Source organism: Beta vulgaris, chromosome 9 (genome assembly GCF_026745355.1).
Source record: "Beta vulgaris subsp. vulgaris cultivar EL10 chromosome 9, EL10.2, whole genome shotgun sequence".
NCBI lineage: Eukaryota > Viridiplantae > Streptophyta > Magnoliopsida > Caryophyllales > Amaranthaceae > Beta > Beta vulgaris.
The window spans coordinates 8,377,768-8,394,581 of record NC_079210.1 but is presented as its reverse complement, the minus strand read 5'-3'; the positions used below and the strand labels follow the sequence as shown (position 1 = coordinate 8,394,581).

Here is a 16,814-nt window from a genome sequence, read left to right as displayed (position 1 = left end):
AGGTTAAGATGTTAAGGTTCGTAAGGAAAAAAAAAAAAAAAAATCAAGCACGCACTTGTAACTTTAACGCGATTATATAAAACATAAAGACTGATACACAAAATATTAAAATAGGCAATTTAATTTTAACATATATAAAATTAGATGAGTTTAATATTGAGTATTATTTTTAACAAGCCCATTTAATTTCACTTTAACTTAACACTATTATTCTAACTATCTCTTCTCTCTCCTTTCTTTGTTTTCTTGATTATCTAACTACAATAGTCAGTTTCAAAAAATAACTCGGTAGTCTTATGAAACGGATTAAAGTAGTTACTAAATGGATTAAACTAGTCACTTAATGGGTTAAAGAGTATCATTATTGTATCGATTAAATTGATCACGAAATAAATTACATGGGTCCCTAAACAGATTAAACTAGTCACAATATTTAAAAATGGTGGCATGTTCTCTTTTTAATACTAGACTTAGACCGTGCCTAATTTTAAATTAAAAATAAGCGATCTCTTACAAGACCAACTGAAAATGATAATAATGGTATCATCATCCTGGCAAAAAGGCTAGAGCGCATGCCATTTGCAATGGACAACTATGTTTATTCTATAAGGCTATAGGGGTTAGGGCATGTTCTCTTCGTCATAAAACAGTTGAACTGAAATGAACTGAATTGAATTGAAATGGATAGTGATATTTGAGAGTAAAAGTATTGTCCAGAGCTGAACCGAACCGAACCGAATTGAATTGACAGAACTGAATTAAACTCAACTGAACTGAATTGAACTGGACTGAGCTGAAAATAAGTTGGAGACAACATACCCTTAGACACCAAAAAATAATAAAAAAATAAAAATAAAAAGGTACATAAACACTTCATTTTTAAAAGGTGAAAAAACTGTCAAAATTATTAGTTTTACATTCCTCGCCCAACTTCTTAATTAAAAAATCCCTTGTTATATGAAAAAGAATAACTACAACATCATTATAGGAAACTACCCTAATTACTCCCCTTCCTGATCTCTATTATATAAGCAAAGAGATGAGCTATGGTGTCTCATTTGAAAATACTTTTTAACTCTTCATTCAATAAAAAATATTACCTATTAAAATTTCGAGATTTTCCTCAATCATAACCCTTCCTACTTTAAAATATGTATATCAAAAGAAGTTCAAAGAAGCTAAAATAAACTTTCATAAAATTATGTGTGGTGAAAGAAAAAGTTTATGATTGAAGAACAAACAACATAACTAAAGCAGTTTTCAAATCAATTACAAAACCAAAAACATAAAATTTTAATTTTACATAAACTTTTGAAATGCAATAACAATATTAACATCCATTAACAAGTAATAAAAATACCAAGAAAACTTCTTCATCGAGTAATTTTTATATTTTATTAAACTAATGACGATTGTAAATTACATCCTCTAAAATTACATTTAGATGAAATTTAATAATAATTGCCAAAATAATTCACGCACGCATCGCGTGCAAAGAAGGCTAGTATCAGTCAGAACTCAAGAGCAGTTTTTTGGTTTGTTCCTTTAGAAATTTGGTGCAGAGAAATTAGCATTTTTGGAATCTCATATTTGGTGAACAAGGATATTGATGTTACCATCTTGAGACTTGAAATAATAACAATGGAGGAAGGACGTCCATTAACTGAAACTCCGACAAGGGCAGTCACTATTGTCGTCGTATGATCGTATCTCTCATGGTTGCATTTGTCTTCCTCTTCACGAAATCTGTAGAATCATCTGGCCAGGTTATTTTTTCTGGAAAATTGGGTTGGGGCAGGTGGGAGGGTAGGGTGGGGTTTCGGGTTGGGGCAGCAAGGGACTGGAGTAGTGGTTAGATTTGCAGCGGGCTGAGGTGGGGGTGGGGCGGGGCGGGTTGTGGTGTGGCAGCAGGCAGCATTGATAAGTCGGTTTTTAGTTGCATATAGGTAGGTATTAAGTCTCATTTTCATGAAGATTTTAGTGTATATTAGGTCTAATTGCATGATTTGGGCACTCTTCTGAACTATTGTGTTATTTCGAGACACTTTCGGGTTTTTCATGTGATTTTCAGGTTATTGAGGCCGATTGTGACTAGGAGGAGCTCATATGGTTCGTAGATGGTCTAGATGGCGGTTTCCGGATGCAAGAAGATGAGTTTGAGTGCTTTTGGAGTCAAACGAATGATGATTTCAAAGATTATCCTCTTTGCGGGACCAAGCAGAAGTCCGCTTGCCCACACTCCAAGGTGCACGCCCAAGCAAGATCTCGCTTGCCCACGCACCAAGGCGCACGCCCAAGCGAGATCTCGCTTGCCCGTGCGGAAGCATAACGAAATCGCCCAAAAGCTTTTGTTTTGCACGCACGCCCAAGCTACTTTCTGCTTGCCCGTGCGTAGTGCTGCACGCCCGTGCAGAATGTCGCTCGACCGTGCGTGCTGCTGCTCGGTTAATTATTTTTTCTTAGTTTATGTAAACGATATTAGGTTTTATTAAAACATACTTTTCGGTACTTTTTCATTATTAGAGAATGGAGTATTACTTTTTAGAGAGCTTTTGAGAGAAAACTCCATTATTGAACCTTGAATTCTACAAGTTTGATTCCTTCACGTAAAGAATAAGTTTTTCTAATCTCTTATTTTCCTTTATTATTATTATGTCTTTCAATTTATTTATTATTTGTTTTGCTATTTCAATTATGTGTGAGTAGTCTATTAATCTTGGGTTAAGTTAAACCCTAGCAATGATTTAATACATGAATTCCTCCATTAATCCCATGTTTATGTGATCAATTGTTCTTGTTTGATTGGATTGTTCTTATGCTCATTATCATACTAGGGATAGGTGATTTTGATTTGACTCCGTATATCTTATTTTCAATGGGAATTGAATCTAGATGGTTTTGTTGATCCAATCAATGGCATGAATGTCTTCTATGGGAATAGTTAGATGGAATTGCTAGGAATTTAATTGTGATGCTATGCTTAGGTGTTGTTTGGTTGGAAGCTATTTCCCTTGGAAATACAAATTTCTAGGAAATACATTATGGGTGTTGTATTTGGTTGGAGGAAAATGGGAGAAGCATAGGAAATCAAATTCCAAGGGAAATAGAATTTCCCATGAAACAGGAAATCACTCAACAAGCCCCCCCTTGGTGAGTAATTTCCTAGGAAATGCAATTTCATATGGTGTTAACCAAACAATTTTGTCTAATTCCTAGGAAATTAACAAGGGAAAGAATTTCCCATGTATGAAATGTAAATTCCCATGGGAAATTACTTCCCATGTGAACCAAACGAGGCCTTAATGTCTCTTTCTTGCATGATTCTATGGGAATAGGTTTGATTGCTTGTTTAGAGTAGCCATCGGTACTCGGGAGAGATCTTTGGTAATTATAGGGTGCATTACTCCTCTTGAATTCGTTGATTATGTTTATTTGGGATGGAAATTATTCATGTATTGGTCATGCTAGTGGTGATGCTTAATTCTAGATGTTTTAATTAACTGATTATACCTTGTGCGTTTCTAGTAATTGTCATAGTTTAACATTAGTCTTAGTTCATCATCCTTTTCATCATCGTTTGTCACTTGTTTAGTTAGATTGAGTCAAGATACCTAGTGTTTGATACTGTTTGTCCCTGTGGATTCGACCCTGACTTGCCCTGCTACATAGTTAGGAGGTTAGTTAGGAATTTACTTTTGATAGGTGCGCGACACGCCTATCAAGCAACAAAAGCAAACTGGGGGTTTAGGTTTTGTAGCGGGCTAGGGTGGGGGTGGGGGTGGTTGTGAGGGTGGGAGAGATGAAAGAGATGAACATGGAATGAAAAATCGGATAAATTCCATACCTAACTTGTTGTTACCGGTTATTATGTTCATGAGACCAAACAATCCATTTAGTAAGCAAAGGTGGGATGATTCCAGAATAATCTAAAAGTGGTATTATTTTTGGCAAATCGGACAAAAGTGGAATTATTCCTGTCCAATTTTCCTTTTTTTTATATTTTTTAATAATTTGAAAAATAACTACTCCTATATATGGAGTATATGTTTCTCCAGTTTTTTTTTCTCACTTTTTATTTATTATCTTGGATTTTTCATTTTTATCGATTAATTTTTTGATGTTTAGTGGTTAGATAAAACTTATAAGAGAAAGAAGTAAAATAGGCATTGGTGGTTTGGTACTAAACTTCTTGAAAGGCATAAAATATAATTTTTTTTTTTTGACAGGAAGAAAAATAATTTCATTGATAAGAGATAGCCAAACGGCACTTACAATCAATTCCTGAAAAATCGAAAATTCCAACATAAGTATATAACACCTTATAACTAGATACATCGCAAATTTGATAAAAAATAGCCTTAATAAAAAACTTCATCTTGAAGCAATACAATATGTGAGTTCGCCATACTTTTCAATGAATAAGTATCAATACTAATAAATCTTTTTGAAAAATAGAGTAACTATAATATTTTAGTATTGGCTATTTACGGTCTTTTCATACTCTTCAAAAATACTGCAATTTATGATGGACATGTTCTTTTTGGTATATAATGATTTTCATGAGCTTCATTGTTCTTCATCCTTCATGACTTTATTCTATTATAGAATTATGTTTGGGATTGTTGTCTAACCAAGTAAATACATTTGAAAAATGCTAAAAATATCATATACAAATTATACATATGCAAAAACATTATTATTATTAAAGAAATAATCATATATAATGCTCACAAACAATGCAAAAAATTTGGTATGTGTAATTTATAATTGATAAAAAGAAATAATAGAAGACATGGTTATTCTTACTCACTCAAGAGACTTAGAACTTAGAAGCGTAAACAATGAAAAAAAATTAAAGAACGATAGTATATGCTTTCAAGAACAGTTACTTATTGTATTTTTTATAGAATTATATTTTTTCGTACACGTTACGTACATACAAGGCTAGAGCTTTTTAAAAAGATATTGTTACTTACCGGATTTTCTTTACATTAGGAAGATGTTTTCTTTACCAAAGCTTTGTAAATAATTTTAATGCAAATTATTACTAGATATAGTTATGGAATAAATTTAATTTCAATAACGATTCCCCACACATAGCGTGCATATAAGGCTAGTATATAATAGGTTATATTGGGGTTTGGTTAGAAAACTAGCTAGATTTAAGTGGTAGAACTCATTTTTTTATGGGAACAAGTAGAATTTATTTTTACAATTTTTCATAAGAACATTCCTTATATGAGAATATAGAAACTATGAAATAGTAATCTATTTTAGTAAAAATGGATTACTATTGTCAAGATAGGTTCCTACAGGTTCACAAAGTCTTAAAAAAGACAGTCTCACGTAGTCTTAACATGAGACTTGACCAGCCCAAGAAATATATATTTTTAGAAAATGGACCACTTCTCACAAATTCTCACGGTGACATTTTGGCAAATTATTTAATATTTTTGGCGAATTAGTTAAGTATTTTAGGACAATTGGTAATCTTTATGTAGACTTTCATTGTTTTTTAGTTAACATATTCAATACATTAGTTAGTGTTGTTCTATAATTAATTAAGATTAATTAAGCATTATTTTGGTTTCTAATATAAACAAAGAAACAACTTTTTACAAATCTAAAATGTCAAATACAAAAGACAACCTGAAAAAATAACTTAAAACAACCTAGTATTTGGAGTAATTATTGTATCAATTTCAGTTTGGTTCTTCGAATTTATTTTTTAGTCTTCTCAAAACGACTTTTCTTTCTTGCACTTCCTCTCTTTGCTTTTGAACCATACAGGTATAAAATAACCAATGTAGTTTTACTTGATGAGCATCGTTCTTCTACGATTGGTTTTATAGTTAAGACTTTGTTTATAATTGCAGTAGTATTTTCTTGATTTCTTGGAGTGCCTTTCTTGCATCTTCATTATCTTGACTTTTGAGAATGAGAGTGTAGAACTAATTTTCGCACGGTGTTATATCGCCATCGGGTTACATTGGTTTATCTATTCATCACACTTTCCTCTTTACATATCTAATCCACCTTTTGCACATATACTTATGTAGTATTTTTGTGATTGAACACATGTGCATTATTCTCAAGGCATAAAAATACAACAATCCTAGTAGCATAACTAATACTCCATATTACTTAACTATTACGAATAAATTAATAAATAATAATATTTAGGTATTAGTTATATTTTTCAAATAAAAAAGTCAAACTTTCAAATGCAAAAGTTAAGTTTTCGGTACCAAAAGTGATCTGATCTATTTCTTCAAAGTTTGGGCAAGTGCAAGTTATCATCTAACAATGGGCAGTATAATTACCCTTTGTGATGAATATATGTCAAACTCTCCTTCACTTCAAACATGATAAACATCTTATCAGGTGAAAAAATAAAGTAAGTGTTTGTGGACATTGTCATTACAAACTCATGCTCAAATATTTTACTTACATCCAAATTAAACATCCAATGCAAGTTGTATGCAGAGAATGGAGGAGGAAAACAATACAAGTTTTAGGGCGTCTCGATGGATTAGAGAAGAAAGAGAGAATATGTATGTGTGATACTGAAGTTATGGTCAATAAAATGCATTATAATATGGAATTTATGATATAACTAATATACTTCAGTGCTTAAATAATATACTTCAGCGGTTAACTAATTCATCCAGAAGCAATTTAAGGCTAGCATAACTAATAGGTGCAAACACTTAACTAATTCTACTACTGGTTTGATGCACGTGCGTGGTGTCAGCATGACAGTGGTCTCACGTTAACACTAACGTGAGACCGTCTCTCCAAAAACGGACTCCTACAGGTTAGGGAGTTTTGCTTATCCAGAAAATACGCTTTATTTTTATTATCACATAATAATTTTTTTAATATAATCCATTAAATTCATACCATTAAGCCAAAATATAGTATATCTTTAATTTATCTTTATAGTTTGAGATGAATTTATAATAATAAACATTGGAAGGGTCAAACTGTTAAGTTGATAGATCCAAATAAGTTCCTATAGTTTAGGAACATATGTTTAATTTCTTATTAGTTACGATGCTAAATGAATAAGTGGCAGTAAGTTAGGAGTCAAGTGATTAGTGTTAATTTTTAGATTATATGAAAATGGGCCTGGATAATCCAATAAGGAGGAGGAGAGTTTAGCCTACTTATACAAGCTAGGAGGTTCCATCCTAAAACCAATTGATGATAGGAGCCTAGGAGGAGTAACTCATAATCTTATAAAGTGGTTTATTCTTGTTGGAGTTTGAGATTTGGTGATGTTGTTAGTTAGTTTGTTAGATGTAAATTACAATATTAGTTTGTGAAAGATAATATATTCCGTGAGTATTATCATTCCTTTTGGAAGAGTTATATACCAACTACAAGGCTGTAACGGCAGCCTACAAATATGGACTACAAGTCCTATAATCATGCTATACAATATTTAGTTACTACAAATACAAAGATATGAACCAAGGAGAATATATGGAAATATATTCTAACACTCCCCCGCAGTCAAAGCGGGAGAAGGGCGCACGCTGAGACTGTCCCGAAAATCTTCAAAAAGAACCAGAGGAAGACCCTTAGTAAATATATCAGCAATCTGAAAGCGGGAGGGTACATGATGAACTCGAACAAGACCACGAGCCACCTTTTCACGCACAAAATGAATGTCCAGTTCAATATGTTTGGTACGCTGATGTTGAACTGGATTGCCCGAGAGATAAATGGCGCTCACATTGTCACAATAAACTAGCGTGGCCTTAGACATAGGACAGTGAAGTTCAAGAAGTAAGTTACGGAGCCAACAGGACTCAGAGACGACGTTAGCCACGCCGCGATACTCAGCCTCGGCACTAGACCGAGATAATGTAGGTTGGCGCTTAGAGGCCCAAGAAATCAAGTTGTCGCCCAAAAATACACAATAACCAGATGTAGAACGTCGGGTGTCAGGACAACCTCCCCAATCTGCATCAGTGTACGAAACTAGTGTAGAGATGGAAGATCGATAAAGATGTAACCCATGATCCAGAGTACCTTTAACGTAGCGGATAATACGCTTAAGAGCATGCATATGACTATCATAGGGGGCATGCATATGTAAGCAAACCTGTTGAACAGCGTAAGAGATATCCGGACGAGTGAAAGTAAGGTACTGTAATGCCCCGGCAAGGCTCCGGTAGAGTGTGGGATCATCAAAAGGGGCCCCCAGGGTGGCACTGAGCTTGGGTTTAGTATCAACTGGTGTTAAGGAGGGCTTGCAGTGAGCCATCCCAGCACGCTCGAGAATCTCGGTAGCATATTTGCGTTGTGATAAGAACATCCCATGCTTGTCCCTGGACACAGCAATGCCAAGAAAATAGTTTAAAGGACCCAAGTCCTTCATAGCAAACTCGGAACTGAGATTAGCCATAATAGAAAGCCTGAGAGCATGAGAAGAAGCTGTTAAGATGATGTCATCAACATAGAGCAACAGATAAGCCATGTCAGTGCCGTTGTGGTAAACAAATAAAGAGGTGTCACTTTTACTGTTGGTGAACCCAAGAGAGGTGACATAATCAGCAAAGCGCTTATACCAAGCACGGGGAGCCTGTTTAAGACCATATAATGACTTCTTCAGCAGACATACATAATCAGGATGAGTAGGATCCCGGAAACCCATAGGTTGATGCATATACACTGTTTCTCGGAGATCACCATGAAGAAAAGCATTCTTAACATCCAGTTGGTGAATTGGCCAATCTTTAGACAAAGAGAGACTGAGAACAGTGCGAATAGTAGCGGGTTTGATGACGGGACTGAACGTTTCGCCACAATCAATGCCAACCTGTTGTGTTTTGCCATCACCTACAAGACGGGCCTTATGCCTCTCAAAAACACCATTAGCTTTTTCCTTATGAGAAAAAATCCACATTGAACGAATGACATTAACATTAGGAGGACGGGGCACCAACTCCCACGTGCTATTTTTAATAAGAGCATCAAATTCATCATTCATAGCCAGTTTCCAATTCGGATCACGAAGGGCAGCTAACGGATTACGGGGAAGAGGGGATTTAGACACCGAGGTAAGGAGGCTATATTTGGGATTTGGCTTGACTATACCATGGTGGCTACGGGTAATCATGCGAGGGGGAGGTGGGGGGGCAGGCGGAGACGAGACCGAAGGGGCAGCTAAAGGGGCCGAAGGCCCACTGGGCTGATGGGGCTGGGTAGGGGGTCCACGGGTAGCCACAGGAGACTCACTAGGTGATACATCAAGAGAGGGGGATCGTTGGGCCAAAGGTGAGGGCGGGCCCAAGGATTGAGGAGACTGGGTCGTGCGTTGTGGTGAGGGAATGTCAACAGTAGCATTATCTTCACTTTGGAAATGATGGTAAAGGAAGGGAGACAACCCTTCACTCAAAAAGTCATACACAGGAGCAGTGGGTGAATGAAGTTTAGTAAAAGGAAAAACACTTTCATCAAAAACAACATGACGGGAAATAATAATTTTGTGAGATGACAAATCATAACACTTATACCCCCTATGGTTAGATGGATACCCCAAGAAAACACATGGCATAGACCGGGCTTGTAATTTGTGAATAGTAGTAGATGGAATAAGGGGATAACACAAACAACCAAACACACGAAGATGGGTGTAGGACGGGCGTTTTTGATAGAGAATTTCCACAGGAGACTTGTGATCCAAAAGCTTGCTAGGGAGAATATTATGGAGGTATGTGGCCATTTGTAAAGCATGATGCCAAAAAGAGGGAGGCAACGATGCATGAGCAAGAAGAGTGCGAATGATATTATTGATAGACCGGATTTTTCTTTCAGCTTTACCATTTTGTGAAGAGGTATAGGGACATGAAAGCCGAAAAGACATACCATGTGACTCACAAAACCTTTTAAACGATGAATGATCAAATTCGCGCCCATTATCACATTGAACATTTTTCACATTTCGCTCAAATTGAGTTTGAATATGGGCATAGAAAATCAAGAACTTGTCATATACATCAGATTTTTGAGCTAAAGGATAGGTCCACAAAAAATTAGAAAAATCATCCAACAAAACCATATAATACCGATGTCCCATAGAACTAGGAACTGGAGAGGTCCACAAATCACTATGAATAATATCAAAAGGCATAGAAGTACGTGAAGTAGAAGAAACAAATGGCAAACGAATATGTTTTCCAACAATACAACCATGACAAACACTAGGATCACAAGATGAATCACATGAAATGTGTTTATTATTACGAAGAAAATTAAAAACAGGAGCTCCCGGATGGCCTAAACGATCATGCCAAAGTGAAGAAGATAATGCAGCAAATGTTGATGGAGTAGGAGTGGTGGACATGGTAGTAGTGAGAGGATAAAGGTCACCCCGGCTCTCACATCTCATTAGAGGCATCCCCGTCTGAAGGTCCTTCACACAAAACCCATAAGGATCAAATTCAACAGTGACAGAGTTATCAGTTGTGAATTTTCTAACAGATATTAAATTTTTTATGAGTTTAGGAGCATGAAGAACGTTATTTAATGACAAAGGAGGGTTGGGGGATGGCAAAACAGTATGACCATGACCACGAATTGGAATTGATTGACCACTACCAACAATGATACTTTGATGATTTGAATTGCTCAAATTAAAATAAGACGAGAGATTACCGTTGGTGGATGTCATGTGAGAAGTAGCCCCTGTGTCCATGTACCAAGTGGCATCGGGAGGAGTCAACGTCATGGTGTGGAGTGCAGCTTCAATATCTGTGGGAACCGAAGCTGACTGGGCCATATAAGCCTGCTGAGGACGAGGTCCAAGTAAGCTGGAGGGCTGCTGGCGACCTGATGCGGGGCCTGCTGGACGAGCCCAATGCTGCTGAGTTGGGTAGGGACACGGGGGGAGGGCCCAAGGAGGAGGCCACGTCCAACCCGTAGGAGGAGTGCCCCATGTCCCATGATAAAACTGTCCAGCATTTGCGTGGTGACCACCATTTCGTCCGCCACCTCGATGGCCACCCCGACCACCGCCGTTATTATTTTTCCGACCACCACCGTTATTATTTTTCCGACCACCGGAAGAATTATGTTTAAGAGGTTTAGGATGCGAATAAGTTTCCCCATCATCCACATCCTTCGGGGCCGTAACAAGAAGAGCCGAACTCGACTCCGTCACTGCCATCTTAGCTAAGCCAGCTTCTTCCAAGGTTAACATAGAACGAGCCTTATAAAATGGCGGCAGGGGGTTGCTTTGCCGGATCAAGGTGCCCACCTCCTTGTAGGCACGAGATAATCCCGAAACCAATTGAAGGACCAACCGTTGATTTGTGAGAGGGGCACCAACGTTCTTCAACTGATCGGAGAGGGATTTAAGGCGCTGACAATATGCGGACACATTCGGGAAGTCAGCCATGGTGGTGGACGAAAATTCCTGCTCAAGTGCAACAGCACGAGAGTTTTCATTGTCCTGAAAAATATCCCGAAGACGGTCCCAAGCGGCCATGGCACTGGAATCAGGTTCAAGTATGGTGGTCAGTAGATCGTTCGATATAGTGGAGTAAATCCACTGTAGAACAGTAGCATCTAGGGTGGCCCACATCTCCTTCTCGGCGTCAGTGGATGGCGGAGCAGGAGCTTTTTCCGGTGCCGGGGGGATAATGTGATGAAGCACCCTATGGGACCGAGCATGAATCTTAAAAAGTTCAGCCCATGTTCCATACTGAACGGTTTCCATTTCAAGAACGACGGAAATATGGTTCTTGATGTTGGAGACGGCGAGAGCCGGATGAAACGTGTGTTTACCGGCAGCCATTAACGAGAAAAAAATAAAGAACTAGCGGAAGCAAGAAGGAAAGATGCCCTAGGGCTCTTGATACCATGAAAGATAATATATTCCGTGAGTATTATCATTCCTTTTGGAAGAGTTATATACCAACTACAAGGCTGTAACGGCAGCCTACAAATATGGACTACAAGTCCTATAATCATGCTATACAATATTTAGTTACTACAAATACAAAGATATGAACCAAGGAGAATATATGGAAATATATTCTAACAGTTTGGTTACCTATTGTAATTAGTATAAATAGATAGGTTGTAATATTCTAATACTTTACTTTTTCCTTTTACAACAGAATAACATACACATTTGATTTTTCTTTCTCTCTACGCTCTTCAAGCTCTCTCTAATCATTAATGACTGACTTCATTCATTTCTCCTTTCTTCCTTCCTAAAACACGAATTCTAACAATTCTCTCATCTTTCTCCAATGTGAAACATTCATAAGTGAATTTTTAATGGATTTCAACAATTAAGTGTGTGATTTGTTTAACGCGTGATGTTAGGAGTGGGGAATTATGCTTCCCTTGAATTTAGTTTGTTTGTTATGTAGCTTTCCATCTAAATCAAGTTGTTGTAGTTTGTTGTTAAGAAGAAAATAAAAGAATTCAAGTTTGACTTTTTCTCTAATATTTTATTCTTGTTGAATTTGTTTCACCAACAAAAATATTTTGACGAAATAGAAAAACTACATGCTATATTGCTATCCGGGTTAAGTGACTTTAGATACATTTGAAATTTTTGGAAAACGAAATACATTCATTTTTTATGATACACATACACAAATCACAATCAACCTTACTATGTACATTGCACTTGCAACTCATTTGTAAGAAACTTTCTTTAGTTGGTGCACTATAGATCCACCGATTTGCGGAAAAGGCAGAAACATCATGAGATCCATGCACCAAGGCACTGTGCATTGTGCAAAGCCAATTCTTGGAATATCCAATAATTTAAAGCTGTGTTTTAAGCATCTCACGTAATTCCTTGACAAAAACATTCATTATCACGGGAGGCAAGGAAATAGGCACCATAGTCATAGTCTCTCCCTTCTTGTTCTTAAAGGATATAAAGAAGCTTGCATCAGGTACTGACCCATTACTAGCTGGCCCGCCGAAAACGGGCTTTCCCCACCCGAAATCAACATCTGCAAAACCCAAATGTCTTAAATCGGATACTACATAAGTCTGACGCACTGTGAAATGAGGCCTATCATTAGTAACCATAAGGTCCATAATAGACCTCATATATTCCTCGTTGATTTCACTTTTGGCATTCCTTATCAACTCCAAAATATACTCTACTTTATTTTGGCATATGTCCCCTGCTTTAGCACAAATAGCTGGAAATGCACAAGCATTTCCATAGTATCCCTTTGCAAGGGGTGGATTAAACTTACTCCTCGCATTAACCGCGAAAAGCAAACGAACTTCGTCTTCAGGGTCTAGTCCAAGTGCTATTGTTCGACACCGCCACAACGAAGCGCTAAGGATGTCGAATGTGGAGAATTGTTTGATACGCGGGGAGATATGACGACGAAGAGCAGCAATCTCTGTTGGCCCAAAAAGGAAGGATTGTTGGACCAAGTTAGCTTCATCATTCGAGTGGTGGTCGATTTCATGCTGGTCATACTCCGGATGTGAAAAGCTCACATTCGGGGATCGCTTCGCTGTTAAGCGTTCGCGATCCCATACTGGGAGAATGGATGGAGTAACAAAGCCTTTACCCATCTCACCTACAACGTTCATGAATTGCATAACTCCAGTGCCATCGCTCATTGCATGGTTGGCTCGAAGGGCCACAATAAATCCACCACATAATAGACGTGTTACCTATCGCATTACATAAAAACACAATTAATGATTGTTCTTTGGATTGTTCACATCTAATTGGAAAAAAGGGTTACGCTATTCAAATTGATAACATAAACTGCTAGGATTTACGTCAAAGTGTCATATTCGACTATTGAGAACATGGCGAAGTTGTTATGCAATTGCTCTATGCATGTTTATCCATCCTTTTCTTCTTAGGGGGTAGTACTTCAATAATTATCTTAGTTTACAGAAGAAAAGTCTACATGATGGTCCACCTAACTTTTCTACGTAAGGGTGATAACAAAGTAGAAGTAATAATTTTCGATATATGGGGATAGAAAAGATAAATTCACAAACTAGTATCAAATATATTAATAGGAAAAATTGACAAGAATTATCCAAATTATCACCTTTCCGCTCAAAGTAATCCCAACTATAGATTATTCTAGAATAATCCAAACTATTGGGAGTATTTTCTCAAAATTATCCAAACTTTTAATGATCCTGTATATAATAGATCCAAAAGGGATCATTGACGGCAAGAAAAATGAAAGTTTGGATTTTTTTTGGAAAGGTACCTCAAATAGCTTGGATTGTTCCAAAATAACCCAAAGTTGGAATTATTTTGAGCGGATCGGTCATAGTTGAAATTATTTCTGTCAATTTTTCATATCTATATATATACATACACCAATAATCGACGTTTTATCAGCTCTTGGCCAGACATTTCTATATTTGTAAGGAAAATAAATTTAATATGTCAAAAATATTCGATACTATTATTGTACATGATCATAGTGAAAAAATATAATCATATAATATGGAACATAGTTGAAAGTATTAATCAAATATATCTATAGTATTCCTATGAATTCACTATCACTAATTTTTGTATTTTTGTTAATGAATTCTTATATTTATTGTACTTAAAAGTGTTATATTATGTCTTGAATTATCTGGCGCCATGTTTAACCAAGCACGTGTCTCCGTCCGCTAAAAGATAATAAAATCATCTTTTTTCTAGCCGTGGACGTAACAAAGATATTGTTATTGAACCACGTTAAATTCGTGTATCAATTGTTGCTTAATTTTTCATTGCTTTATTGCTTTTGTCGTAACAAAAGTGGTTTTAGAAAATATTTGACAAAAAATGAAATTCTTGTATGACACGACCCACAAGTTGAGTATAAATAAAGTATTGGATAATATTATAGGTAAAGACGATAATAATATATGTAAATGGTAGAATGATACTTTACTAGTTATAGGTCTGTATTGTAAATATTATATATATTGAATGCCAGGTTAACCTACTCAGGGTTAACATAATTATTCTCCACACTTGTAGATAAAGTTATATACAGAAATAACAATGATACCTGAACTATAAGTAATGGCGTGCCAAGCATTCCATCAGTCCCAGGCATGTCATAGAGCAAGTCCTGAAGTGGAAATGGAGGATGAATCTCATCTCCAAAATCCTCGAGTCGTGCGTCAGCCTCAGCCTCAATGAAGGGCACACCTTCACCTGTACAGTCAACACTGAGCTTCCTCGTTGGCCCTTCTACTAGCCGACCTGCATAAGGATAGTAAAACACAAGAGCTTTTGCAAGAGCATCTTTCACCACTTTCACCGGGTCCTTTTCTTCCATGGAAGGGTCGGCCCTGTAAAACATGATGGCCGGCATATGGAAGCGAAGGCCCTCTTGATCATCGATGTCCGAGAGCGGTTTAAGCTCTCGTGGCGTGGGCTCTGCAGGGCACACAAGTTCAGGCTTCCCTCGTGTTACGTTTAACACTATGGGAGTGGTGTCCTGCGCCATAAGAGCCATAATGGTCACTTAGGTAAACAATTGATCGAATGTTTTTTTTTAGTGTTTTTTGGGTAAGTAGTAGTAAGAGTTTTTTGTGTTGCTGGAAAAGTGATTGGTTTTTAGGTCTATATATATTGCATGTAGCCATGTACGTGGTGTGTTTAGTGGATGTAGTAGGTGAGGTAAAACCATCTTTGCTGACGGCAGCATGCAACATAGTACTTAGTAGTAGCTAAATTTTGTTCGGATAAGTGATGGGGTGAGATGTGGGAGTTGGTGTGCGTGACCGAATGAGTTGGTGGAGTTAATCAAGAAAGTAATTCGTCAAACTTGGGTAGGTGCTTGGATAGCTAAGTAAGTGAGGCTGGTAGGAAACGCACTACAATTTGTTTTCAACTTGTTTCCATTCAAACACGTCAACTTGTATGTACTTTACATCTATATATATATATATAAAACAAGGTTCATTTATCCTACTTGGCATGTCCACAATGATTCTCCAATTGCTAATGCCACGTGTCATAGCTCTCCACCATTTTGCCATGTGTCAATACATTTTGACAAAATTAAACAATGGGCTGTTTGATTACCTCTTGCGGCAATGATTTCATTGCTTTGCATTGAAAGATTTTGGCAGAATTTAAGGAAAGAATTATGGTAATATATCAGACAATCGTAAGGAAGAATGATTTTATTTCAGTATATAATTATTTTCCAAGTGATTATACATCCTAAAATAACAGATATGATAGCATAATATGACAACGTAATGGGCTATATTAGTCAACAATAGCTCGAAATATGTCAATTGGTATAAAGCAAATATATATCATTCAAGGCAATATTCTAAAATTTTGTTATTTTGGGAACATATTATGATCATGATTTTTGCTATACTAATTGGCTTCCAAATTTCTCACTACTATATATATTTACATGCATGTTGCAACTCCTAAATCCTGCTTTTTTTTTCTCCATTATGTCCATCTGGTCAATTAAAAAAAAAAATTAACATTATTTCAACTTATGATCCCAAAAAAATTGAAAGACATGTGGATCAACCAGTTAATAGGAAGACATTTTTTGATGGAGCAAACATGAAAATATTAAAAAGGTTGATTGAAGATTAACGACGTTTGCAAGGAAGGCACTGAAGAAATTTAATTTTATAATGAAGATGAAATACATACTATCAACCACCTTCTTTTTAATTCTCGATAAAAAAAATATACTTTTTAAAAAAGTTGTTAAAAATTAAAGTTTAAATCATCAACTCATAAATTCAATGGCCACCTAATTAGGATTTTAAATGGGTCACTTTTAAGCAAATTGTAACTTTTAATT

At 36.5% G+C, this 16,814-nt stretch overlaps 1 protein-coding gene across 1 annotated transcript; it reads right to left on the bottom strand.

Annotated features, from left to right (window-relative positions):
* Positions 1-12,516: 12,516 nt before the first annotated feature.
* On the bottom strand, positions 12,517-15,582 carry LOC104902913 (benzyl alcohol O-benzoyltransferase). The gene is made up of 2 exons (XM_010690855.3): positions 15,036-15,582; positions 12,517-13,674 (listed from the first exon to the last, which is right to left on the bottom strand). Exons 1-2 carry the CDS (start codon positions 15,486-15,488, stop codon positions 12,796-12,798), a joined length of 1,332 nt encoding a protein of 443 aa, XP_010689157.2. The 5' UTR covers positions 15,489-15,582; the 3' UTR covers positions 12,517-12,795.
* Between the last annotated feature and the right edge of the window lie 1,232 nt (positions 15,583-16,814).

Excerpts from the sequence above, each read along its gene's own strand:
- LOC104902913 (XM_010690855.3), bottom strand. The coding sequence starts at position 15,488 with ATGGCTCTTATGGCGCAGGACACCACTCCCATAGTGTTAAACGTAACA. Across the intron at positions 13,675-15,035 it reads CGCCATTACTTATAGTTCAG|GTAACACGTCTATTATGTGG; the intron begins GTATCATTGTTA and ends GTAATGCGATAG.